At 39.3% G+C, this 25713-nt stretch overlaps 1 protein-coding gene across 1 annotated transcript; it reads left to right on the top strand.

Annotated features, from left to right (window-relative positions):
• Nucleotides 1-835: 835 nt before the first annotated feature.
• Nucleotides 836-24184, top strand: LOC137291276 (receptor-type tyrosine-protein phosphatase epsilon-like). Its single transcript, XM_067822578.1, has 25 exons — nt 836-893; nt 1738-1956; nt 4345-4572; nt 7129-7275; nt 7670-7816; nt 8776-8922; nt 9317-9463; nt 9770-9887; nt 11223-11293; nt 11536-11696; nt 11911-11998; nt 12096-12172; nt 12470-12506; nt 13356-13453; nt 13656-13781; nt 15463-15608; nt 17141-17276; nt 17819-17965; nt 18835-18859; nt 18981-19045; nt 20222-20344; nt 21415-21534; nt 22028-22167; nt 22365-22503; nt 24104-24184. The coding sequence occupies exons 1-25, from the start codon at nt 836-838 to the stop codon at nt 24182-24184; spliced, it is 2991 nt and encodes a 996-aa protein (XP_067678679.1).
• The last annotated feature ends 1529 nt before the right edge of the window (nt 24185-25713 follow it).

Below are 25713 nucleotides of genomic sequence, written 5' to 3'. Positions count from 1 at the left end.
TGTTTATACTAGCTTCCAGCTTTTGTTAAGTCATTCCACTTGTTACTTTGTTATTGTTTACCTGTACATATAAATATAGCTCTGTACCCCATTCTCAATCACCTGATGAAGGAGTAAGCATTAACTCCGAAACGTTGTGTTCTCATAATAAAGAAGTTGATATCCATAAAAATCTTCATTCTTATGTATTTCACTTCTAAATGCCCTTCAAAGACTTGATGATGAATATGCACTGAAATCACTTTGATACGCCAAGCCTGTTAGTATCCTCTAATGTACAATAATGTCTAGCCTCTGAACATAAATCTATATATTTTTGATAGTAAAAAAATAACCCATATACATTGAAAAGGGGTGAACCTACGAAAATGTAGACTTGCTTTATTTGGAACCTTAGCACTGCAGGGAGAGCTAGGCTAATCTTAGATTTTGAATGAAAATGCCTTGCATACGTAAAACAACAACAACAACAACAACAACAACAACAACAACAACAACAACAACAAACACAACACCACCACCACCACACACAAAAATCAACAAAAAACAAAAGACGAAACACACACACCCCGAAAAAAAAACAAACCAAAACAAAAAAAAACTAATAAAACCCACAAAACAACAACACAACACAAAAACAAAACATAACAAGAACAAAGTAGCAAAAAGTAAAACTAAACACGTAAAAGGAAAACAGAAAACAAGAACCCATGTTACTTCTGTGCCATTCGATCAGTGTAGTGACATTCAAGAAGTACTTGTGTCGTATATCTGAATGCATGTATGTACATCCTGGTCAGTGTGTTAGTTTGTTGTGTCAGCTGCACATGGCAGCATGTCGCCCGTGTTGCAGTGCATTCTGTTTCTCACATCAAGTGTCTTTCTCATTGCAGGTAAGTTTATCCTGTCCAAACTTTGGAAATTCGCTTCATGGAAGCTCTTAGTACTTGGTATATAGTATGTATGATATACACCATACATAGGTTCCTATAGTAATAGCTCTGAATATAATGTGGTAAGAACACATTTGACATGTCTCAAAATGCTGCCATAATGACAACAAAGTATATCTACGTTTGACGTCGAGTGCCCTCTCCAGCGTTGGGGTGCAGTTGTTCATGGGATTATTTTGGCCAAGGGTTCATGCCGGTCTGAGTTACATATGATGAACAAGAGATTGTTCTTCCGTGATCGACATCTGTTGGCAATAACACACTTTGAAGCATCGTTTGTTGTATGATGTGTTACAGTTTACCATGTTTTAGCTGTTATAAAGTATATAGTGTGTAGCAGTCTCTTTTTTCTTTGGTCAAAACACCTTTATATTTTACCTGCACGTGGCTGACGTAAGATACTTTCTAATATCAATTGCGATGATTTATTTTCACATTCAAATCCAGGAGAAGATAATAGAATAGTTTCCGTTTTTTATTACAACGAAACGACACTCATGATGAATCATAATATCAAGCTATAATATTCATTCATTAACATCAACACATATTAAGTTTCCAAAATACGCCTAGACTGGGAATCCAGGTAGAAAATCTTATGTTCACACAAATACTGTATTTTTTGTGAGATTCAAAGTGAAATGATATGACATGAAGTATCTCTTCCGGCACACTATGTAACATTTCATTTGAAGCAGAGAAATACAGCTGTACCACTTAATCAATAACACTGACACATGACAACCGATCATCAGAAATCGCAGACAGTGACTCACTGTTTCAGATAGTGAATGGATGAACGCTGCACTGAAAAAACAAGCATGGATGAGCTCAACTTGGGATCACCGACTGGTTGCCAGTAAAGCTGTAGATGGTGAAACAAGCGCAAACAGTCATTGGTTCTCGGCCCACACACGGGGACGTGAACGCAAGGCTTGGTGGAAAGTGGATCTGGAGAGCGAAGTTCAATCGCCATTGGTCAGACTCTATTTTAGAACAAACTGTAAGCATTATCACATATCATCAAAATTAACAGTGGCAATATTTGCCGACTCATTTTGAAGTTAAAATAACGAATGCATATCCAGACTTCAAACATGATATGCTGACAATGACTAAAGAGACGTGTCGTTATTGTTGTTGGGTCCGGGGCTGGTCTCAACATCTTACTTTCTGGCCTTTCACTTAAATTATAGCCTTTTTAGACTGAAACAAGAACAGCACAAGACTGTTGCATAATTTACTTCAAGAGGGAGCTAAATTGTGAAAAAGGCAAAGGCTGGACATGACGTGCTCGTACAGGAGTAGTTCGACCAAATCATATGTGAGATATGATATGATTTCAGGCAACAACAGCAAAATGTCAAACAGCTGCAAACAAATCTTTCTATTAGAATCATTTCAGTAAGAAACATTCCGACAGTAATAGTAAGAAAATGTTTTGTTTGTTTTTTTAAAAAGGTGTATGGCAACTGCTATGTACTCATGAAGATCCGAGGTATTCAGCAGCCTATGCTTGCCTTAAGAGGTGACTAACTGCTTCGGATGGTCAGACTCGCTGACTGGGTTGACACGTCATCGTATCCGAGTTGCGTAGATCGATGCTCATGCTGCTGAACCCTGGGTTGTCTGGTCCAGATTCGATTATTCACAGAGCGCTGCCATATAGCTGGAATATCGCTGAATGAGGCGTAAAACTCACTCACTATTTCAGTTTAGACTGAAAAGAAATCCGATGCTACATGTCGAATTCCAAATTTGAGGAATCAAATTAACCCATACACAAATTAATTCAGTGTGAAATGTTTACAAATAACTTTTATGTAATTAACTAGGTTTCCAAATCAATCCATGAACTTTTGGAAACAAGCAGCTATGCACAATCCCATAATCTGGCAGTACAAGTACAGTATGACAGTATGGAATATAAAAACATCTAGGTCAGTGATAAAGACATCTATGAGAACGAAAGTGCTCTTCTGAAACCATCACAAAACTCCTTCTCTTGGTCAAATTGCATTCTCACGCCATTCACATGACAAGTGTCTAGTCTATCTGTTGTGGACATACTCACATACGTCCCCAAACACAGACCGAGTGTGACATTTCTGTTAGCAGATAGAAGCAACGAGAATATTCACATTCATTACTAACTTGCACCTCAGGTATCTACGTCTGCTTGCGTTGGAATTATTTCTGTTAGTTTCATCTCCTATATGTACTCAAGCGATGTGCCCTGCATGTTTCTGTAGTTTCTCATAAACTCTGAAGCAACGAATTGCTAGTGAACTATGAAGCCATCCAATTAAACGTCCTGGGTGCTGCCAAAAATTCCGGTTTGCTTACCAGTACCATGTGTCATGCTAGTCTCTAGAATTTCACCACATCCTAAATTGACGTGGTAAGTGTTACGTGTACATTACTACGTTAAAATCAAAACATTAGCCAGGAATCAGATGAGTGAGTGAATTAATATTTAACGTCACGTCGGCAATGTTTCAGCCACATGGTGACGAGAACATGTTTGACATGGAATATGTGTGTATTGTAGAAACTAGTCGTCACAGGGCAGTGAAACAGCCAGAATATCATAGTTACAATGAAACCTAGTGTGAAAAAGGTTAACTGATAGCACTATTTGGCCTAAACAGCAAGAAACACGGGCTATACATCACAGCAACTAAAAGAAGATCACAATACTAGGGACCATGGGGACATACAATACTTTTGCTACCTGCATGGACCCCAGCTTGATTTACACCACCCCTTCAGCCGCTGGCGATGATAGTAAGATTTAGCCAAAATTTAAAAGAACAAACATATTATGACTATAACGTGAAAGAAATAGTCGGTCAGAGTAGCGAACGATCAAACAAAATGCAATGCTGGTCTACTTGTGGCTTGAGATGTATGTGAGATAAGGTCCGAGAACTCGCTCCCTTTATAGATAATCAAGAGAAAAGCTAGATGACTGCACAATAGTCTCGAAAGCAGATCATTCTAGAATTTGGTCATTGTACCTCTTTCCAGATCATTCTGGCTGAAATTAGCACGTTTGGATATAGCTAACCACTGCCCCCTAATTCTACAGGTACAATGTATAACAGCTGGACGTGCAACTGTCCATTCTTTCATAGGCAATATTTGCCAGTTTTGTGCAACGAAGAAATCTGATAATTTTAAATTGTGTCAAAACTGATTATACGTGAAGTTCCACAGCTCGAATCTGTATCCGTAAGTGGTAAAATATGTGTGATCTCCCATACTCTCTGGGAAGTGGTAGCAGACAAGCCAAAGTAAGTTGGGAGGAACAGAATGTTTGATAGACAGATACATCCTATATGAGGTAAAGTACGTGACGATATAGTTAAAGAAACCAAATCTGTTTCAGACAAACGTAGGCGCAATGGCGTTCTGCTCTACACATCATCTACAAACTCATCTGGTCGCGGAGAAGCAATGCTCTGTTACAATGTAACAGGGCGTCGTGATGGCTGGAACATTCCTGATATTCTGAATACGATCTGTTATGGGATCTGGCGCTTCCTGACTGTCTACACAGAGACAGATAATGACGGGAAGGGAGCTGTCTTGGACTTCGTTGAAGTTGAAGTGTGGAGTAAGTTGTTTGTTTTTTTGAGAAACTTAAAAAACTGGATAAGAAAATTCATTCTAATCCACCATGCTATAAAGTAATCGTAATTTGGTAGTAATTAATGGTGGCTTATGTTCATGTTTCGGGTTAATATTAAAATACTCCAATGCATGAGCTGGGCATTAAATTTGTCTGAAATCTGAAATAGCTACTCGTGATAAATAGCCCAACGACGAAAAATAACATATTTAAGTATGCACAGAAAAAAAATTACAGGCAAAATATATAACGAATATTACTCAGATATTGTTGTTTGTGGTAGCAACTGCAACAAGACGTGAACCCTTGTTACGACGGAGATGACAAGTGTGTGGTTATATTGGTGAACTCGCAAGTATATACCAAGGGTAGTTGTTTGTAGTATCATAACCAATATAACAAAATATATCCTTATCAATAGTACCATTGCTATTCGTATGGGTCAATAAGCAAACAAGACCGGCAGTTTCTCCATCAAAAGTAGATCTGCATAAATTAAAAACTAAAAGCAATAATAACGAAATCTCCACACAGATTCCTTTTTCCTATCAGGCTATATAACAGTGAAAATCAGTGGCGTTAACATGCCTTGTGCCTCCCTTTGTTTAGTGTATGGTTGTATAATATGTTACTTGAACTTTATCGATATGATATATATTCCATTATCTCATTGTCCACAGAGACATCGTGTCAGTGGCATCACAGTAATTAACATTATTTGATCTTTTTTGGAATCATTCAAGGTGGGACAGTGTTTGTGGAAAGCCCTTGTGGACTCACCATCGTCGCGTTTAACATGTAACATTTCTACTACAGCATGTACAGCTGAAACCTACGGAACTAACTGCACCAAATCCTGTGCCACTCGTCACTGCAAGACATCAAGTCAGACATGTAATCCTGAGACAGGGAGTTGCCCTAAAGGCTGTGCAAATGGCTGGAAAGGGAAAGATTGTGTACTTGGTAAGATACACGTGTAAATACTGAAACAAAAACAGAAAAAAATACTGAAGAAGTAGTTTGAACAGCCGTCTCGTATTCATAGCATATGCTTCCATAGTTGTACATAGTTTAATAATACAGTATCATGATACAGATAATACAGTTCATGGAATTGCTGAAGCTATCATGCGACAGGGAAGTGTTCCAGAGGCTGTGAAATCGGCTGGAGGGGTTCTGATTGTTTGCAGGGTAAGATAGTGAGCGAGTGACTGAGTCAATATGTAGCGTCACATCGGTAATTCACATCAATATTAAAATCAATAGATTTAGGACGTCAAAACCTCTCATCGAATACAGTACAAATACTAGAGTATCACAGCCTTAAAAGTTTAAACTAGTACCCCATCGTAAACGTAGATCAGTATAGACAGTACAAAAAAAACGAGCTATAGATCACCAACAAGTGAAGGTAGATCATCACACTAGTGTTGTAAGATAGTTTCGGAGAACTGTGTAAGTCAGTCTTGGGTTGTTTGAACAATAGTAGTTATATTTTGTGACCTGTATTGTGCTATTCTCTGTAAGCTACTTTACATTGGGACCGGACACGTACTCCAGTGATTGCAATATTCGTCATGGAGTTGACCTGCCTAGTAGTAGTATCTATATTTTGTAATCTGTATCGTGCTATTTCCTATAAGATTCTTTACATGGAGACCCTGCACGGATACTCCCGTTATTGTAATTTTCGTCATGGTGTTGCGTCCCTAAGGTACACTGGAAACGGGTGATCGTGGGTTTGAATCCCACCTGGTTCGACAAGAGTATGTGTCGAGGTTCCTGCACCAAAGTTGTAAATGGTCTGAAACTGCATCACGTCATGTTCAAATTGGCGTTTGGTCCAACTTACAAAGAGGCATTTGATGCTAGCTATGATGTTTGCAGATACATCATCATGACCATCATGAACATCATCATAATGATAGTGATCATCATCGCATATTCATATAGTGCACACATTCACTCTACTACTGCTTGCGCAAGGCGCTGGTATTTCCCCCCTCAATCAGTTGATGTCAATCATAACGGTACATCTTGCCATCAGTGTCAACTGACAAACTCTTGCAGCCTCTAGGCGCACCGAGTTTATTCTGGCGTTCTCATCCTAACGGGGTACCCTTTCACATTTGGGTAGACTGGGACATACAGTCACAGCTCTTTGTCCAAGGTCACTGTACGTTGCTGTATCCGGCACTAGGTGTTTGCACAAAGACATGTGGTCATCATCTGGTCATATACCAACGGGTTAGTGGTTTGATTCAAGTGCACTGGATTGTGTAGGATATACTAGGAGTTGTAACAACACTGAAAGAGTCTCCACACTTAGCCCCAAGGTTTTTACACCTGGTCACGGGTAGACTTCATCCTGACACCTTAAACGGGATCAGTTGCCTGGTGTTTTAGCCAGGTTACCCACCGCGCCCCACACAGTTAGCCACGGAATAAAATGTGTACTCTTATAAAGAAGTATTTGATGTTTGCTATCATGATGCCGATTTACAGCAAACCACGTAGTAAAATGTGTACACTTTCTTTCAGTCTGTAACCCTGGAACCTACGGAGACGGCTGCAACAAAGAATGTGCAAGTCGTCACTGCAAGACACAAAATGGAACATGTGATCGGGTGACAGGAAATTGTCCCGATGGCTGCACAAGTGGCTGGGCTGGAACTGATTGTTTAGAAGGTAAATTTTAAACATGTTTAGAAATCCTGCATGGAAAAACTAAACATGATTAACAGCACAAATATAATTCTGATCTCGCCTCTAGATACTATACACAGAAGTGGTTATAATGCTGGTCCCTTGTGAGCCATGATAGTGCGTATGGTTATTATAAACGATGTTTCTTACAGTGAGTTACTTTAATAATAAAAATAAGTTCGTGAAAATATTTCGTGAAATCTGTCATCAGTTGCAAAGCACGGTAAAACAATTAGGTTATCACAGATAAAAAGTATAAACTAGAATGTAAGCATTAAAACATCTATTACAATGCAGGAAAATGCAATATAAACACTCGGCTGTACTTCACCAAAAACTGAGGCCAAATGATAATACCAGGAACTGTTTCTTTCAGCCTGTGCAAATGGAACATACGGAGATGGGTGCAAAGAGTCATGTGACGCTCGCCACTGCAAGACGCCAAATGACACATGCCATTTTGTGACAGGAAATTGTTCGGAAGGCTGTAAAAGTGGCTGGAATGGGGATGACTGTTCAAGTGGTACAATGTTTTGGCAAACACTATTTCCGTTCTTTATGTACCTTGTGTCATATCCTCTCGGAAACGACGTAACAGATATGTTTTACATTGTACCTGAAGGAAATAGATAAAAGGGCACCAGTAAAATACCATTTGAGCTAATCACGTATGCGGGGTGGTCGTTATTAGTGCGTTAGCAAATAGGGGTCCACAAAGTTATAAATGGTCTGAAACTGCATCACCTGTCTCATCAATCACGTCATGTTCAAATTGGCGTTTGGTCCAACTTACAAAGAGGCATTTGATGCTAGCTATGATGTTTGCAGATACATCATCATGACCATCATGAACATCATCATAATGATAGTGATCATCATCGCATATTCATATAGTGCACACATCCACGCAACTACTGCTTGCGCAAAGCGCTGGTATTTCCCCCCTCAATCAGTTGATGTCAATCATAACGGTACATCTTGCCATCAGTGTCAACTGACAAACTCTTGCAGCCTCTAGGCGCACCGAGTTTATTCTGGCGTTCTCATCCTAACGGGGTACCCTTTCACATTTGGGTAGACTGGGACATACAGTCACAGCTCTTTGTCCAAGGTCACTGTACGTTGCTGTATCCGGCACTAGGTGTTTGCACAAAGACATGTGGTCATCATCTGGTCATATACCAACGGGTTAGTGGTTTGATTCAAGTGCACTGGATTGTGTAGGATATACTAGGAGTTGTAACAACACTGAAAGAGTCTCCACACTTAGCCCCAAGGTTTTTACACCTGGTCACGGGTAGACTTCATCCTGACACCTCAAACTGGATCAGTTGCCTGGTGTTTTAGCCAGGTTACCCACCGCGCCCCACACAGTTAGCCACGGAATAAAATGTGTACTCTTATAAAGAAGTATTTGATGTTTGCTATCATGATGCCGATTTACAGCAAACCACGTAGTAAAATGTGTACACTTTCTTTCAGTCTGTAACCCTGGAACCTACGGAGACGGCTGCAACAAAGAATGTGCAAGTCGTCACTGCAAGACACAAAATGGAACATGTGATCGGGTGACAGGAAATTGTCCCGATGGCTGCACAAGTGGCTGGGCTGGAACTGATTGTTTAGAAGGTAAATTTTAAACATGTTTAGAAATCCTGCATGGAAAAACTAAACATGATTAACAGCACAAATATAATTCTGATCTCGCCTCTAGATACTATTCACAGAAGTGGTTATAATGCTGGTCCCTTGTGAGCCATGATAGTGCGTATGGTTATTATAAACGATGTTTCTTACAGTGAGTTACTTTAATAATAAAAATAAGTTCGTGAAAATATTTCGTGAAATCTGTCACCAGTTGCAAAGCACGGTAAAACAATTAGGTTATCACAGATAGAAAGTATAAACTAGAATGTAAGCATTAAAACATCTATTACAATGCAGGAAAATGCAATATAAACACTCGGCTGTACTTCACCAAAAACTGAGGCCAAATGATAATACCAGGAACTGTTTCTTTCAGCCTGTGCAAATGGAACATACGGAGATGGGTGCAAAGAGTCATGTGACGCTCGCCACTGCAAGACACCAAATGACACATGCCATTTTGTGACAGGAAATTGTTCGGAAGGCTGTAAAAGTGGCTGGAATGGGGATGACTGTTCAAGTGGTACAATGTTTTGGCACACACTATTTCCGTTCTTTATGTACCTTGTGTCATATCCTCTCAGAAACGACCTAACAGATATATTTTGCATTGTATAGAAATTACATAAAAGGGCACCAGTAAAATACCATTTGAGCTAATCACGTATGAGCGGGTCCACAGATGTGTTCCGTCTTTGATTCAGCTCTGGGTATTTGGTCTTTACCTTTGCTTGTGTCCACTGTAGATAATGTGTAGATATTACTACATGAATGATAATCTCTAATTTTCTGTCTGGTCGACATTTTAAAAAGAAAAATATTTTCACAGAAGACACCGTGTCGGGAAGCACTTTCACTCCAGGATCTCTCATGATGATTATTGTTGGAAGCACAGCATGCCTTCTAGTGACAGTGATTGTGTGCACCATGCTGCTTGTATGCAGAAGGTCAGTTATGCAGAGTGCATGTTTCTTTATCCTCACTACAATCAACTTATTCTCTCGGGTAGTTATCCAACACGTTCTTCCTTAGGTATAAATATTTTACCTAACTCATAAATGTGGTTTTCTGATTGGTTGAGCGCTCTTCTGTATATTTTCCAATGTACTCCGCTTACAAGTGAGTAACATTTTCTGTTATCCGCTTGGAATGCCGAAATGTGGGAATCCATAAATTCTTTATTTCGAATAATTGGGTCACGTGGGGTGTACAGAGGTTATGGGTGTTTTGCGAATGCAAATCGATACAATGGAGATAACTCTAAATTTGCTGTTCTCGTCTGTCGTTGTCGGTGTAGGTTAATTGCCTATTAAGGCGTTCTTTAAGATAACGCCGTGTCTACTGGTCCCAGGTTCCTTCAGACTTCCTTGGTTCCAGGTAACATAAACAAACAGCGTACATCAACCCATATCCCCCTCAACGAGGGCTAATATCAGTGGCTGAGTTATACCATGATGACACGATTTGCGGAATATTATAACTTGTTTTGATTACATCTTTTGTTGTAAATAGGTATCATTACATCATTAACTGATGGCATTAATATTGGTACACATTGATGAACGTGATCCTGCATGATAAGTCAGGGGGAAGGAAATGTTCTCACTAAATCTATTCCGAATGTCATATTCCTTTTCCACAGCACTTAGGGTTTGTATTTCATACACAGGCCGCACCTTGGCACGAACGACGTGTTCAATACTACTGAAAAGTTACAATACAACACCGACAAGAAAATGAAGAATAATCTCTGTGTTGTTGGTATATGTTGTTAATAGGGCATGCCATTTGTATGTACTTATTCATGTGCTCCAACCCTCATGAATCCGCGTCTGTACTCATTCAAGCAAAGGAAACCTTTAAATGACGTACGCTTTAGACGCTAGCACGCTGGTATCGAATGAATGAAAACTTCAGACTGCCCAGAATTGTGAAGTTGCGGGGCTCTGTCTTAGATGGCTTGAGTGAGTGAGAGAGTTAATATTTAACGTCACATCGACAATGTCACAGCCATATCGTGACGAAAACATTTAACATTTAAATAGAGTGTATGCATATATTAAAACATCTGTCGCCAAAGGACGGTAAAATTACTAGAATATCACAGACATACATGTAAAACGAATACTTATATATAAAACATTTTAGCTAGACAGATGGCTTGAGAGCAGGCTACTGAGATGATAAGCAAATGTAAATTTTAGTTTGGCATCAGCATATACCAACGAGCTGACATTGCCAGCAATGAAACTCTATATAACGGACATTTATCTGTTGCACAGGAACTCAAATCATCCACGGAACAATGAGAGTGCCATACAACTGGATGAACACCAACCTCCAGTTGTAGCAGGTAAAACTCTGGATCGTATCTTCTAGTTTTATCTACATTTTATTATCTATGTATTATGTCGTTATCTGGGATGATGATCACCAAAAGCAAGCATTTAGCATACATGTTCTTATTTGTTTTACTACATTGGACCGGGTGTTACATGACCTTGAAAGTTAGAAAGTGACAAATATGTAATTAAACGGACTGACACAGACACGAATAAATTCTCATCAACTTTTACTTAACCTCAAACATTGAAGACATTCCTGCTGAGGCTGAGAAACGCGCGGACCCGGGGGAGGTAGCAGTCGCAAACAACGTCTACTGTAACGACGTCACCAGTGTCATCTCTGTGCAGGCGCTGGAAGCAACGATAACTTCAATCGAACAAAAGAAGGATGGTTTCCGTAAGGAACATGGTGTAAGTTTCTGAACTTGGTGGTTCTGGTTGTTATAGTGTTCTTTTCAAAGACAATACGCCAAGGGTTACATATCTGTGTATCATGTAGTTCAGTGCATCGAGGAGTGAACATCCGTCAGGTATACATGACACCATGACTTCATGAGAGTCGTCATTTAGCAGCGTGAAGCAAACTATGCAAACCCTCAAAACTTTTCTCCTCTGTCACCCACAGATGCTGCCTACAGGGTTCACGGCACCATATGAAGACTCTCAGAAACCTGAGAACGATGGCAAGAACAAGTTCAGAGAATACTATCCATGTGAGTGAGTGCATCGGTATTTCAGAATGTGTTGAGTTCCAGTATGTTCTGGTAATGGTTCAGTGAGACATTCTCTCTTTCTCCCTTCTTGTTCCAGATGACTACAACCGTATCCGCCTGACTCGCCTCCCGAACATCCCTGGATCTGACTACATCAACGCCAGTCTGATACACGTAGGGGAGTTGGATGGGGTGGGGGTGGGGTGTTGTGGGGGTTCTTTTCAAGTTCAAGCAACATCTCACTAATCCAAAACGGCGAGACGTATATTTTTACTTTCGCTCTTATTTTGTATCATGCAATAATCTATCTTAAGTGCTACTCACCCTTGGAGATATTGGTTGGTGGTGACCAGAGCACATGAATACATAAACACATTATTTACATATATTAATTATGCCGCCCTACTTTTGGAATATTGTTGAGTGCGGCGTAAAACAACAACCAATCACAGTTTTCTCGTTATGTTCCAGAGTTTTAACCTAAGGAGACAGTACATTGCCGCCCAAGGTATGTTGTATACGATCGTAGGTCAGGTACGTTTACATACGTTACATTATACGCTTGGTCTGGTGTGAACTAGAGCTAGCAGAAAATATATGCTTAAGAGGAACATGCAATTTAAAGTTAGAATTGACCTTTGTTATGAAACAATGCCACCCGTATCAACTATATTTATGAATTAAAATTAAAAGGATGTCGTTGTTTATGGATGTAGCTTTCTGACTTTAAAATGTTTCTTCAAGTACTTCCTCTGTAGATCATCGCCTCTCCCCTCTCTTTCCAACGATCCATATGGATATAGAAATTCCTAGGTTTTATTTTATCTATCTACAGTAGCGATTGTCTTGTAGACCGTGTGCATTTATTCGTACTTTGACGTAACTGCGTGTGCAGAAAACTATTTACCTGTTTTAATAATATGCGGGTGACGAGTTGATTTACATTTTTTTATATGTGAGGCGTGATACACAATGGTGGGTACCTACTGTAAATATAATTGAATTGTAGGGCTAGGTTATCCCATGTGTACACCCTATATCCTAAGCACACATATCTGCCAAGGAAGAATGGCATAATACAAACACAGACAGCACCAAATATAAGAATGTATTCAGCACAAGAAGAATTATTAAGAAGCAACATGAAGTCATGCAAGTAGAGGGTGCACCAATCCCATCTAAGCTAGTTCCGAACCTCGATGATAGAGTTGTTTTTTTTCTGTTGGAGTAAGTATTAGATATTTTCTTCCTCATTTCGATTAATGTCATTTCCAATGTACGCGTAGTGTCAAGAATAGTTTAAACAATACAACAGACATGTGCAGAAGCGCTCTGCTTATACAAACGTGTTTTGTAGCCCCCAAAAAGAGGACCGTGGAAGACTTCTGGAGGATGATCTGGGAGCGTTCTTGCAGCCAGATTGTCATGCTCACTAGTCTCGTAGAAGGATGCAAGGTAGATACAAGCATGCATGATTTACAACAATTATACGCAAGAATTTGAAATTTGAAAGATAGATTTTGTTACGAAAATATTTTAAACAATTAAACTTGCGTGAGACCAAACGGCAAAACATTGTGTGGTGGACATGCTGAAGAACCTAAAAAGGACAAAAGTTTGGTGAGAATGTGTTTGCCATTGTCAGCATAAATTTCAGGTGAAATGTGAACGGTACTGGCCGTCCCAGGACGTCTTGAGTACTGGTCTCTTCCGGGTGGAAGTTGGAACCATACAAAACCGAGCCAACTTTACAGTAAGACATCTGAAGGTCACGTCGTGCACAGTAAGTATCGGCATGACGTCATAATTGTCATGGATCAGTGTGCTAAATAGTTTCAAAATTTTGCTAGACAGTCTGGCTGAAAGTTACTAGCCCACAAAATAATTCACTAGCCTCAATGTAAAAACAAAGCAAAGGATTTCACAAGCTGCTAATATGATTAGCATTTTCATTAGAACATAATCGTGCACGATGAAAAGTGTATGAAAACGTAACGTGTCGGAGAAAGTGATATGATTACACAATTCGGAACTGTGACTTTGGAGGTTCACTGACCCGAATGGATATTTACTAGTCACAGGCTAAAGGTCAGTGATTATTTATTTACAATCATACTTTGACTTGGATGCTTAGAGACACAAAGGTGTAAAACACGCTTTCCATGGATGTAAGTACAGTGGAGGCTGTCGAAACCGGCATCTGTCCAATACGGCAGGTTGTCAACAGCGGCATAAAATCTCAGTCCCATCCATCGCTTGTGCATTTCTCTACAATCCATCAGTTTGTCTCATCCGGAATATTTCTTCAGTCCCAAGGAGTCCCGGTTTAGACAGCTTCCACAATTTAAATTGACAATTCCATTTCTTCATGAACAAATATTTGTGAATCACTATTGTGAAGGTAATCTCTGAAAGGTGACAAACAATCTGGAACGTCAGTCAAGTGAGTGGGCGAGTTAAACATTTACATCCCACCGGCAATATTGGAGACTTATAGTTATAAAAACAAGGTCAGTAATTTAAAAGAGCTGTCGACAAGGACAGTAAAACTAACCCGAATATCACAGATAGATATTTAAAACTACTAATGAAATCTAAAATACTTTAATTATATAGGACGAAACAATTTAGAAATAGATTATGGATCGCCAACAACTGAAGTTAGTCAAGTGTTCAACTGAAAACAAAGGAAACATAAAGTAAAAATAAAAGATAAGGAAACTTCATTGAAAATCATGCGTGACTGATGCGTCACATATGTGAATTTGTCTCACATATCCCTCCAATAAAATGTTTTGAAGTTTAACTGAAATTTATATTGACGACACATCTGTCGAGCAGGATTCGTTCGAAGCTGATCGAAATCTTTGTAGAAATAGCATACTGCCTTGAAACCTTGGAAGAATCGCATAGAGGATACTTTGTCATGATTAGACAATTACAATATCATTTTTAGGCTCTCAAATCGAAGAATTCGTAGGGTCCAAATATGTACGAGATATCTACCAGTTGTCGGAACGTGCGTGTGGGGCGGTAGGGTAGCCCAGTGGTTAAACCTTTCGCTAGTTCAGACGAAAATCCGGGTTTGATTCCCCACATGGGTACAATGTGTGAAGCCTATTTCTGGTCTCCCCCGCTGAAATGATGGAATATTGCTAAAAGCGGTGTAAAACTAAAACTCGTTCATTCACTGAATTTGCCTGTATAACCATGCTGTCAAACACCTGACTGGTAATAGAACGAATGTGCTAATACTAGAATCTGCTCCTAGAAACGTCAGCGTCAAGTGTCCCAAGTGAAATTTAAGCCCAGTGTTAACGATTAAAGTTGATTTGCTACATGCTTATCGCTCATCTGGATGCATGTGAGAATTGTTTTTCAAACAAACGCAAGCGTGAATTTGAATGAATGTACAATTTGCGGTTTATTTGTTGAACTATGAATACTTGACGTTTCTACCACAGACAACAGAAAGCCGATCTGTTGTCCAATTCCACTTCACAACCTGGCCTGATCACGGTGTACCTGACACCCTTGCACTGGTCAACTTCATCTGGATGGTCAGACAGACAGCTGCTGTGTCAAACGGGCCACTGCTCGTCCACTGCAGGTAGGCAAAACGTCAAAACGTCCGAGGGACCACTGTTCGTCCACGGCAGGTATGCAACACTACATATGGCCCAATCATCAAAACGTCATACGGGCCACTTTTCGTCCACTGCGGGTAGGCAAACCATCAAAACGTCAGACCGACACCTGCTTGTCCACTGTAGGTAGGCAAACCATCAAAAGGTCACACGGATCGTCCACTGTAGGAAAGCAAATCATCAAAACGTCACTCGGGCCAATGCTTGTCCACTGTAGGTAAGGAAACCATCAAACCGATACACAGACCACTGCTCGTTAACTCTATAGCTAGGTAAGCAAACCATCAAAAGGTCACATGGACCACTGCTCGTTGACTGTTGGTAAGCAAACCATCAAAAGGTCACATGGACCACTTCTCGTCCACTGTAGGTAAGCAAACCATCAAAAGGTCACACTGCTCGTTAACTGTAGGGAAGCAAATCATCTAAACGTCACACGGACCACTGCTTGTTGACTGTTGGCAAGCAAATCATCAAAACGTCACACGGACCACTGCTTGTTGACTGTTGGTAAGCAAACCATCAAAACGTCACACGGACCACTGTTCGTCCACTGTAGGTAAGCAAATTATCAAAAGGTCACACGGACTGCTCGTTAACCAGAGGCATGCAAACCATCAAAACGATAAACGGATCATTGCTCGTTCACCATAGATAAGCAAAACATCAAGAGGTCACACGGACCACTGCTCGTTCACTGTAGGCATGCAAACCATCAAAACGATACACGGACCACTGCTCGTCCACTGCAGATAGGCAAACCTTCGAAACGTCAGAAGGATCAATATGCTCAGATATATGCTTTAGTAATGGCCTGGAATAAATCAATTTAATTTCCAATCGATTACTCAGTGTTGGTTTCTAGGTTTCATAAAGTAGATTCTATGTGTAGATTGACTGCAATACAATCAAATCCAGCTTAAGTATAAGCAGTCAGTGTCACATATGAATACAATTTCTATGCTTCTACCATGACAATTACACTTTCAAAGTTAGAAATTGAATATCTAGTGCAAGGAAATGTAACTTATATCACTGGACATGTGTAAAATGATAATTTACCCTTTATGTGCTGCAGTATCGAAATGAAGGTCCGAATCGAAAACGTGAGAAAACAAAACAGAATTATCTCCCTTTGAGAGCTACAGTACACACCGCTAAGGAAATTTTTTTTTTGTAGAATAAGTTCACAATTCCTACAGTCAGATATAATATGTATAAAACAGTGAACTATATTAGGTTGCATGTACATTCCCTTTCATCTTCTCATAATGAAAGTGAATTGGAGTAACTTAATGCACAAAGAACATGGCGTATAGTTTTCATTCGAATCCAGGCATCTTTGGACTAGCTCTGGAGCAGGAAGTGCATCAACTTAACTGTATATTCATCGCCTCTCCACGTTTCGATATTGGACGTCCAGACACTTTCGTCTGCCTTTCCAGTCTCTGAACGTCCATACTGAGAGGGTTCAGTTATGTATGCATTCTTTCAGCGCTGGTATTGGACGAACAGGCACTTACATCGCCGTTGACTCCCTGATAGACCAGGCCCGAGGGGAGGGGGTGGTGGATGTCCTAGGGTATGTGTCAGCCATGAGGGAGCAGAGGAAGGACATGATACAGACGCCGGTAGGTGAAGTGTGATGTCTGCACACTGATGGACGAAAGACTGCTACTTTTGATGTTGATACAATTTTTAAATATTTGTTATGTTGTTTAGAATACTCTTCAATTTGTGAATGTATCTTTTTCGTTAACATATGCATGTATCTGTATGTGTATATAGTGTTTCAGAGATTACTTTCAAAGTGGATGGAGTTTCATTTCTTACTATAAGTACCCATGCGGCCACAATGCACGAATTTGTTAAAGCTATTTTGAAAGATATGGAGGTAAATATGCCTTTCATACCATGCTGAACAAACTGGTCAGTTGTTACACGCTTTTCACATTAGTCTCAGGTTTTCAATACGTTTCAAACCGAATATCTTTATTCCTTTCTTTATCGCGCATTAAGATCACAATTATATATTAACTAAAATTTTGCTACATGTATGCTGAGACACGGAAGTTTATGCCTAAGTTAAGGACTTTAACTGAAATTGAAATAATGTGTCTTAAATTTAATCCCAATCAGATTTTTAAAAACTGGCTTATATTTTACCCGACAGGAGCAGTATCAGTGCGTCTTTCATTGCCTATTGGAGATGACAACATATGGCAACACTAGCATGGATGTTGACAGCTTCATCAATTGTTATCTTAACAGTGGCATGGACAGTGAAGTGGACGGAAGGACTTTCAGTCAGATGTCAGAGGTTGTCTTCTGAGAACAAATTTCATCGTCCTTTCACTTATCAGTATACCTAGTTCTGTGTCAGTAGCTGGAGCGGGATTTCCTTGTAAATTTTCTTTTAGATACGGTACATTACATACATTGTACAGAAAATGTACCGTGTTAAATGTGATTGGTTACGGTTCCTCATTCACTTCACAAAGGTGAGTGAGTTGGTGAGTTTAGTTTTATGCCGCACTCAGCAATATTCCAGCTATTTGCCGGCGGTCTGTAAATAATCGAGTCAGGACCAGACAATTCAGTGATCAACGGCATGAGCATGGATCTGTGCGATTAGGAACCGATGACATGTGTCAACAGAGTCAGCGAGCCTGACCACCCAATGCCGTTAGTCGCCTCTTACAACAAGCACAGTCCCCTTTCCAACAAAAAATTCAAGCAAGTGCAGGTATCGAGACCTGATTGTTGGTCGAATATGAAATCTTGTTTGGGTCATCTATGACTCCATGTGTGCTCCAGATTCAGTGTATTTTTCAAGTTGCAATTACAAAAATTGTATGCACTAATTCACCCACCTTCTATACAGTGTTGACATTTAGGTTGTTCTGCCAATTTAGCCCAATCGTAAAGTATGAAGACATCATTTGTACAAACGTTTGTCATGGTTTGATATCGCCATGTAAGGTAACACTGCGTTTATTTCTTCTCTGTCAGTATTTTTCCTGAATAAATAATAACACTTCCGATGCCAATCAACTGATTGTTTGTCCATTTTGGTCACATTTATTTATTGCCTCATCCAATCACCATAATCCAGTCCACATTTAAAGAATTCCACGTAAAAATGTATTCAATGTATGAAATTTGATTAAACGATCGATTTTGTTGCAGATGCTTACAAATCAACAAAACAACGGTAAGTAGATACATGATGTACTTAATATTGATGACAATGTAAACATCTTGAGCAATGTGAAGGTTTACATTTTGTTAAAAAATACGTATTAATGGAATGATCGAAACATTAAATGTTGCAGATTCTCCCGACCGACACAGGATGTGGATGGATGGTAATCCTGACTTCATTGTCCGTGTAGGGCCGGTAGGTGGGCAGAATATAGAACAAACTTTTCGGTACAGATTCTTGTACCGTTGTAGCAACGTCTTTTATTCGTGAGCCCGATGTTTCGGTACAGATTCTTGTACCGTTGTCACAACGTCTTTTATTCGTGAGCTCGATGTTCCGGTACAGATTCTTGTACCGTTGTCACAACGTCTTTTATTCGTGAGCTCGATGTTTCGGTACAGATTCTTGTACCGTTGTCACAACGTCTTTTATTCGTGAGCTCGATGTTTCGGTACAGATTCTTGTACCGTTGTCACAACGTCTTTTATTCGTGAGCTCGATGTTTCGGTACAGATTCTTGTACCGTTGTCACAACGTCTTTTATTCGTGAGCACGATGTTTCGGTACAGATTTATGTACCGTTGTAAGAACGTCTTTTATTCGTGAGCACGATTCTTGTACCGTTGTCACAACGTCTTTTATTCGTGAGCACGATGTTTCGGTACAGATTCTTGTACCGTTATCACAACGTCTTTTATTCGTGAGCACGATGTTTCGGTACAGATTCTTGTACCGTTGTCAAGCAGCGTCGAAAGAAACGTCGCTCTCACGAATAAAAAAGTTGATATTCATAAAGATTGTTCTACTTCCCAAGTTCTAAAATGCCACTCGAAGAAGTTATATCTATGGAACTGATGTTTGAAGTGTTTTGTATTCAGTGTTATGTGAAACGAAAACAAACGGAATGAGCGTGATAATAAACATATCTGAGCCTGCAAGTATCGTGGAAATGGTTGCTGAAATTTTTAAACGTTTATCTCTCCTCTCCTTTCATAAATAATGCCAAGTTCATGCCTGCTTCAAGACCAAACAAGTCTCGCAGGTGATCACGCAAGATCAACCGTCAATGAATTTTCCAAACACAATGCATATAGATATGCAGGCTCTTAAGTAAATGAGATAAAGTATTTAGTGATTCGGTTTTATAATCCTTTTATATCTCCTGTATTTTAAAAACTCTTTTTCAACTAAACTGAATTCAAATATTCCCTCGAGAGGTCTTCTCTAACAAAACATTAGCATGGCTTACGATATTTCTGTTCGGAACTTTTTATCAGATATAATCAATTATTATGGTTAAGACGTTTCACAAAAATCAAGAATATCGTTGAAAAATTCAACTTTACCTTTCCGTTCATTCACCTGTTTTAGTCTATGACGTATGTGAGCGGCTACCTTCAAGTGGTTGCCCCGCCAGCTGGGTCGGTGAAGCTGCTGTGGAAGCTGGTGGAAGAGAACAACGTCCACAACATTGTCATCGTCACCCCGCTGGAGGTATCTATACATCCTTTCAAAGGTTTAGACTCACTGAAAACGTTCACTGTATGGTATGTGTTCCAGATGGTTAGATCGAAGAATGATTTCCCCACTGACTTGGGGGAACCAACGGTACACATATGCAGATGAATTGCAATAGGATCATGCATCAAATTGCTGAAAAACATGTGCAAATATCGTGCATGGTAAACAGCTGCGTTTTGGTGTAAAGTTTTGCAAAGAACTTGCTAATTATCACTGACATTTATCATTTATTGAACAGTAATACTTTCAGCGTCACAAATGTTTTACAATACTCCTGTTCATGTGTAAACAGTACCTTAAAACAGTATGGACTGTTGTAGTTTAGAAATGTAGTTAAGAACAGTTGCCTGAAGTGATTATATTTACAATAGTGTGAACTTTTGAAAGAAAGTATGTTTTACCGCACTTGCATTTCCTTTGCTGACTATGCCAAAGAAATGTGCCCTGAACATGTTTGATAATGGCATTTAACGTATTCATTTCTAACAATAATGTTCATACAAAACAGTATTCATGTTCATATAGAAATATGTTCATGTTCCAATAAAAGGTGTTCATATTTGACATAATAACAGATAAAAACTCCGTGTCCTCTCTACAAAGGTGTTCTTTACAGCATATTACCAATGAAGATCCGGGTCTTTAGCAACCCGTGCTTGTTGTAAAAGGCGACTAAGAGGATCGGGTGGACAGGATAGCTAACTTGGCTGACACATGGCATTGTGTCACAGTTGTGTAGATCGATGCTCATGCTCTTGACCATGGAATTGTCTTGTCCAGACACGATTATTTACAGACCGACGCCTTGCGGCTGGAATATTGCTGAGTGTGGCGTCAAACAACAAGCCCACCAACCTTCATAACCACATGCAGACATTGCACACCTACTTTGTAACTGCAGGGGAGTAAGAATGCCACGTTGCACATATTGTAAAAATTATACAGTTTTGTGTACATATGTAAATCACCGTACTTTATTTCATCTCACTGTTTGCTAATATGACAATATAACCCCATTAGCAATCGTCAACCTCAATTTCCAGGAAGATGTTGCTGGAAAAGAGAACGAGGAGAGGAAGTATGGTGATGTGACAGTAACAACGACCAGTCAGACCAACCTTACTTCAGGCGTTGTTCTTGTGAATTTAACACTTAAAACAAAGGTGACAGCCCATACATTAAACTATTTGTATTTCGTATATATTCTGCGACAAAAGGCTCACCACTACCACGCTCCCCAAACTCTCACCCCACCCTCCACCCCAACAACAACAACAACAAAACAAACAAATAAACCAAAAAAGCAAACAATATCAAACAAACAAAAAAAACCTCAAAACGGTGGAAAAAATCCCAACGCCACCGCCACCAACAAAAACCCCAAACAAAGCAATGTCAAAAGAAACAAAACAAAAAAAAATAAAAGAAAAAGAAACATACACCCAACAATAGAAACGTTGGAAATATCTAACGCAACAATTTGCTTATTTCATACTAAATGTACAAGTAATGTTAATTTCATATTCTACATGCATATGCACTTATGTGGACCAGCGTCATCTTCCGTCAGACTGATCTTAAGAAAGAGGTTTAAACCAAAGTACGCTATGTGATTCTCTTCTTTAGTCTACTGAGAAGTTTTGGTTTCTGTCACAGAACTCAAAAATCTCCCGCTCAGTGAAGATGCTGCAGATACCTGGCCCAGTCTCTGTCAAAGACCTTGGGGACCTAATTCTAGGCAACGCCCACCTCCACCACCTGTCATGTCAACCACACCCTGTTGTTGTGCTTCACAGGTAAATTCTACACAACATTTTCTAATTTTACTTTTGGCAAAATGTATTCATCCCAAGATCAAATACTACTGTTAAAACAATTTATTTTCATGTCAACGATATGATTTTTAGAGGCCATATGTGAGTTAGCGTTGTAAGGGTATAACTAAAATATTATTGTTGAAGACAGGCTAACAGAGGTCGCTGTGTGTTTTCAGAGAGGCTGACCGAACGATTGCTGTGTCTCTTGGCATCATGGGAAACATTCTCTGTGGCATCCTCGAAGATAATCGCGTGGACGTCGTCGGGCATGTCAGGACATTCCACAAAAGTTGTCCTGGCTTTCATCTTACACGGGTGTGTATCTACTCCCATATTATCCCCGGTACTGAAATTGTCGGGTATATAACCTCGCAGCCATCACTATTCCAGCTCTATGTCAATATTCCATTTCGGATCAAATCTAACACGTGTTAACGAGGACCCACTCCCTCGGTACTGATATGAGTGAGTGAGTAAATATTAACCGTCATATCGGCAATATTGAGACGAGAGTGAGTGAGTGAGTGAGTGAGTGAGTTAATATTTAACGTCACATCGGCAATATTTCAGCCATATCATGACGGGAACATAACACTGAAATTGAATATATGCGCATTATAAAAACATGTCGACAAAGGACAGTAAAACAGCTAGAATATCACAGAAAAGATTGTAAAACTAGTAATTATACCTAAAACAGTTTATCTATAGAGGACAATACAATATAAAAATGGGCTGTAGGTTGCTAACAACTGAAGGTAGATCACCATACTAGGGACTTTAGACGAGACGAGAACGATTCAGTTAATAAAATGAAAACATCTGGAACAGTAAAACCTGCTGACGATGGACAGTGAAAATACTAGACTATAAAAATATGAATATAAAACAAGCATGTAAAATTAAAACATTGTAATCAATAAAGTCGACACAATAAATAAAGGGCGAGCTATAGATCACCAACAACTGAAAATAGATCACCATACAAGGGGCCATGGAGAATAAATTTAGCCAAAATTTATAATAATATAGCTACTACGTGTAAAACTTGGTTACAATTTGCTGGAACTTACGTACCCTCTCAGAGGGACCACTACCGATATGTCACCAGCCATTTCTCCGAATCTGACAACTTGAACCATGAACTTATCAAAGCCTGAATAGTGGCGAAACCTCAATCCAGCCTCATGTGACGAGGGTACACATTTGCTTCGAAATTAATGTAAATTGTTGCACTGGTAAGACCTCTTGTAAAGCGTCTGGACTTTTCTCATGGGTTACCCATTTTGGAAAATACATCATCCTTACCAGTGTGGCAATCCGAAACAGTTTATATCCGTCAAAGCTACAATCGAATAAACATCCGCCATTCGATATCATGGTGTGAAGCTGCCAATGTCAACCGTTCGTTATAATATGTGATACACCTAGGATTCTAGGATTGTGCTTTATTTGTTAATCTGTTTGTAAAATATATATGCCTTTCTCTGACTGATATCGCGCATCGCTGGGATGGTATATCCATTGTAAAGACGCGTAGATCCACACATCAGTGTTTCCAGAGTATTAGTTCACCCTGTCCAGTTCATTCAGATGAATATAAATAGGGGTTTCACATGCTAACAATTTGATAATGTACGCAAACCATTCGAGGGTGATCACATGCATGCCATCTGTAGGTGGAATGACCTTGCTGTTTACCTCCGCGTTGCACATTATACAGTGATACATATTATAAGCTTGACTCATGCTCCCGGGGTATGCCACAGTTTTTTCTACCACCAGGATCAGTTACTGTTAGTCTCTCTTTATGACAGCGACGGCTTGATACGTACATATTCCTGTCTGCCATTATTGCTAGGGATCAGGACGTTTTGATTTGCGTTAATAATTCTATGAATAGTTGATGTTGCAGGATGATGTCCGGTGGCTGTATGACTTCAGTCGTCAGTGTGGGCTTATGCAGGAGGCGGCTGGCAACTACGCTAATCTGTGACAAGGGACAGTTTCTGTGTACAGCTGGTTATCACAACCCATTAAGAAAATAGGGGATAATCAATTTTGCCAGCATTTGAGAGAACGTAATTTCTCTCCATACAGATGAAGCTTTTTGGAATGAATGTTACATTTTCCCTTAATTTCCGTGCCTTCTGCCTGAATATTTTAGTCAAATTATATCACTTGAATATATATTCCTGACCTGGTAATAATGAGTTTTTAACATGTTTCTTTAATTTTATCTTGACATACTGAAACACATATTCAATAATATCCCCAATAACGTTTTCCTCAATGTTAAACTTAGGTGGGATACGGGTGAAAGGCTTTCAAATTTCTCTTTATCATCAATTTCCTTCTTCACTTCATCATTTGTATTTTATCAGTCTTGTTAATCTAACGTCGCATATTTTTTAAATGTGCATATAGCCCTTAATGTTTACTTATTCTCTGTATTTACGTTTTAACTTTTCTTGGTTTTCATTCTATTGAATTGTATTTTATTTCAATGCAATATGCCATATGTTCAATTTCTCTATTTGTACATATTAATGGAAACAGGAAGGTAGTAGGTTTTCATTCTATTGAATTTTACTTTGTTGCAATATGCCATGTGATTTCTCTATTTGTACATATTAATGGAGACAGGAAGGTAGTAGGTTTTCCTTCTGTTGAAGTTTACTTTGTTGCAATATGCCATATGTTCTATTTCTCTAAATGTAGATATTAATGGAGACAGGAAGATAGCTTCCCTATGCATGCGGTATCTGGACTAGCTGTGGCTGTTCTTAAAGTCATCCTACAGATCTTGTTGAAGTTCGTTACAGGCAGTTGAAAGTGGTGTGAGTCAGGGATAATGGAGTTCCAGAGGATACAATAATTCTTTGTATGTGTTACTCCAAAAAGGTAATGTCGTCAGTCATTTTAGTTAGGTGTATCTAACAAACAGCAAGTGGGAACAGAGGTTTCCAAAATGCACATACAATGATACATTATTAGGCGTGATCATGAGTGAGTGAGTTAAGATAGAACAACATAAAAATTGGCTAAAGATCGTCAAGAACTGAAAGTAGAAACCATGGGTATAATTAGGAACACAAGTTTGCAAATAATGCAGGACTTGTCTCTCTGTTAAATAATTCATAACAAGCTTAGAGAATATTACAGAGATGAAATCAGTCATTTTTCAAATGAGAAAGAGAAAAGTATTCATATCTGAGGAAGGCTTATTTTACGAGCTGACAAATTTTACACGATTTTTATTTTCTATCCATCGAATTTGACTTTTTACCCCAGGGTGTCTCCTGCATATGGCGATATTAGTGAGTGAGTGAGTGAGTGAGTGAGTTAACATTAACGTTAACAGCCATATCGTGACAAGAACAAGTAATATTTAGATTGTAGATCAAGAAAATTAGAAACAAAAACCCTGTTGACAAAGAACAGTAAAACCGCTGGTATATCACAGATATCCACTTAAGGCTAGTGATTAAATCTGAAACAGTTTAAAAATAGAGGACAATGCAA

The sequence above is a fragment of the Haliotis asinina genome, chromosome 7, assembly GCF_037392515.1.
Source record: "Haliotis asinina isolate JCU_RB_2024 chromosome 7, JCU_Hal_asi_v2, whole genome shotgun sequence".
NCBI classification, from domain to species: Eukaryota; Metazoa; Mollusca; class Gastropoda; order Lepetellida; family Haliotidae; genus Haliotis; species Haliotis asinina.
Note: the sequence above shows the minus strand (reverse complement) of the source record. Positions and strands in the feature narration are given on the sequence as shown.

What these genes read in the sequence shown, in the direction of transcription:
- LOC137291276 (XM_067822578.1), top strand. Translation starts at nt 836, where the DNA reads ATGTCGCCCGTGTTGCAGTGCATTCTGTTTCTCACATCAAGTGTCTTT. An exon ending in ACAGTACATTGCCGCCCAAG is followed by an intron (nt 12,507 to 13,355) that starts GTATGTTGTATA and finishes CGTGTTTTGTAG; the next exon opens with CCCCCAAAAAGAGGACCGTG. An exon ending in TCATCGTCACCCCGCTGGAG is followed by an intron (nt 20,345 to 21,414) that starts GTATCTATACAT and finishes CTCAATTTCCAG; the next exon opens with GAAGATGTTGCTGGAAAAGA.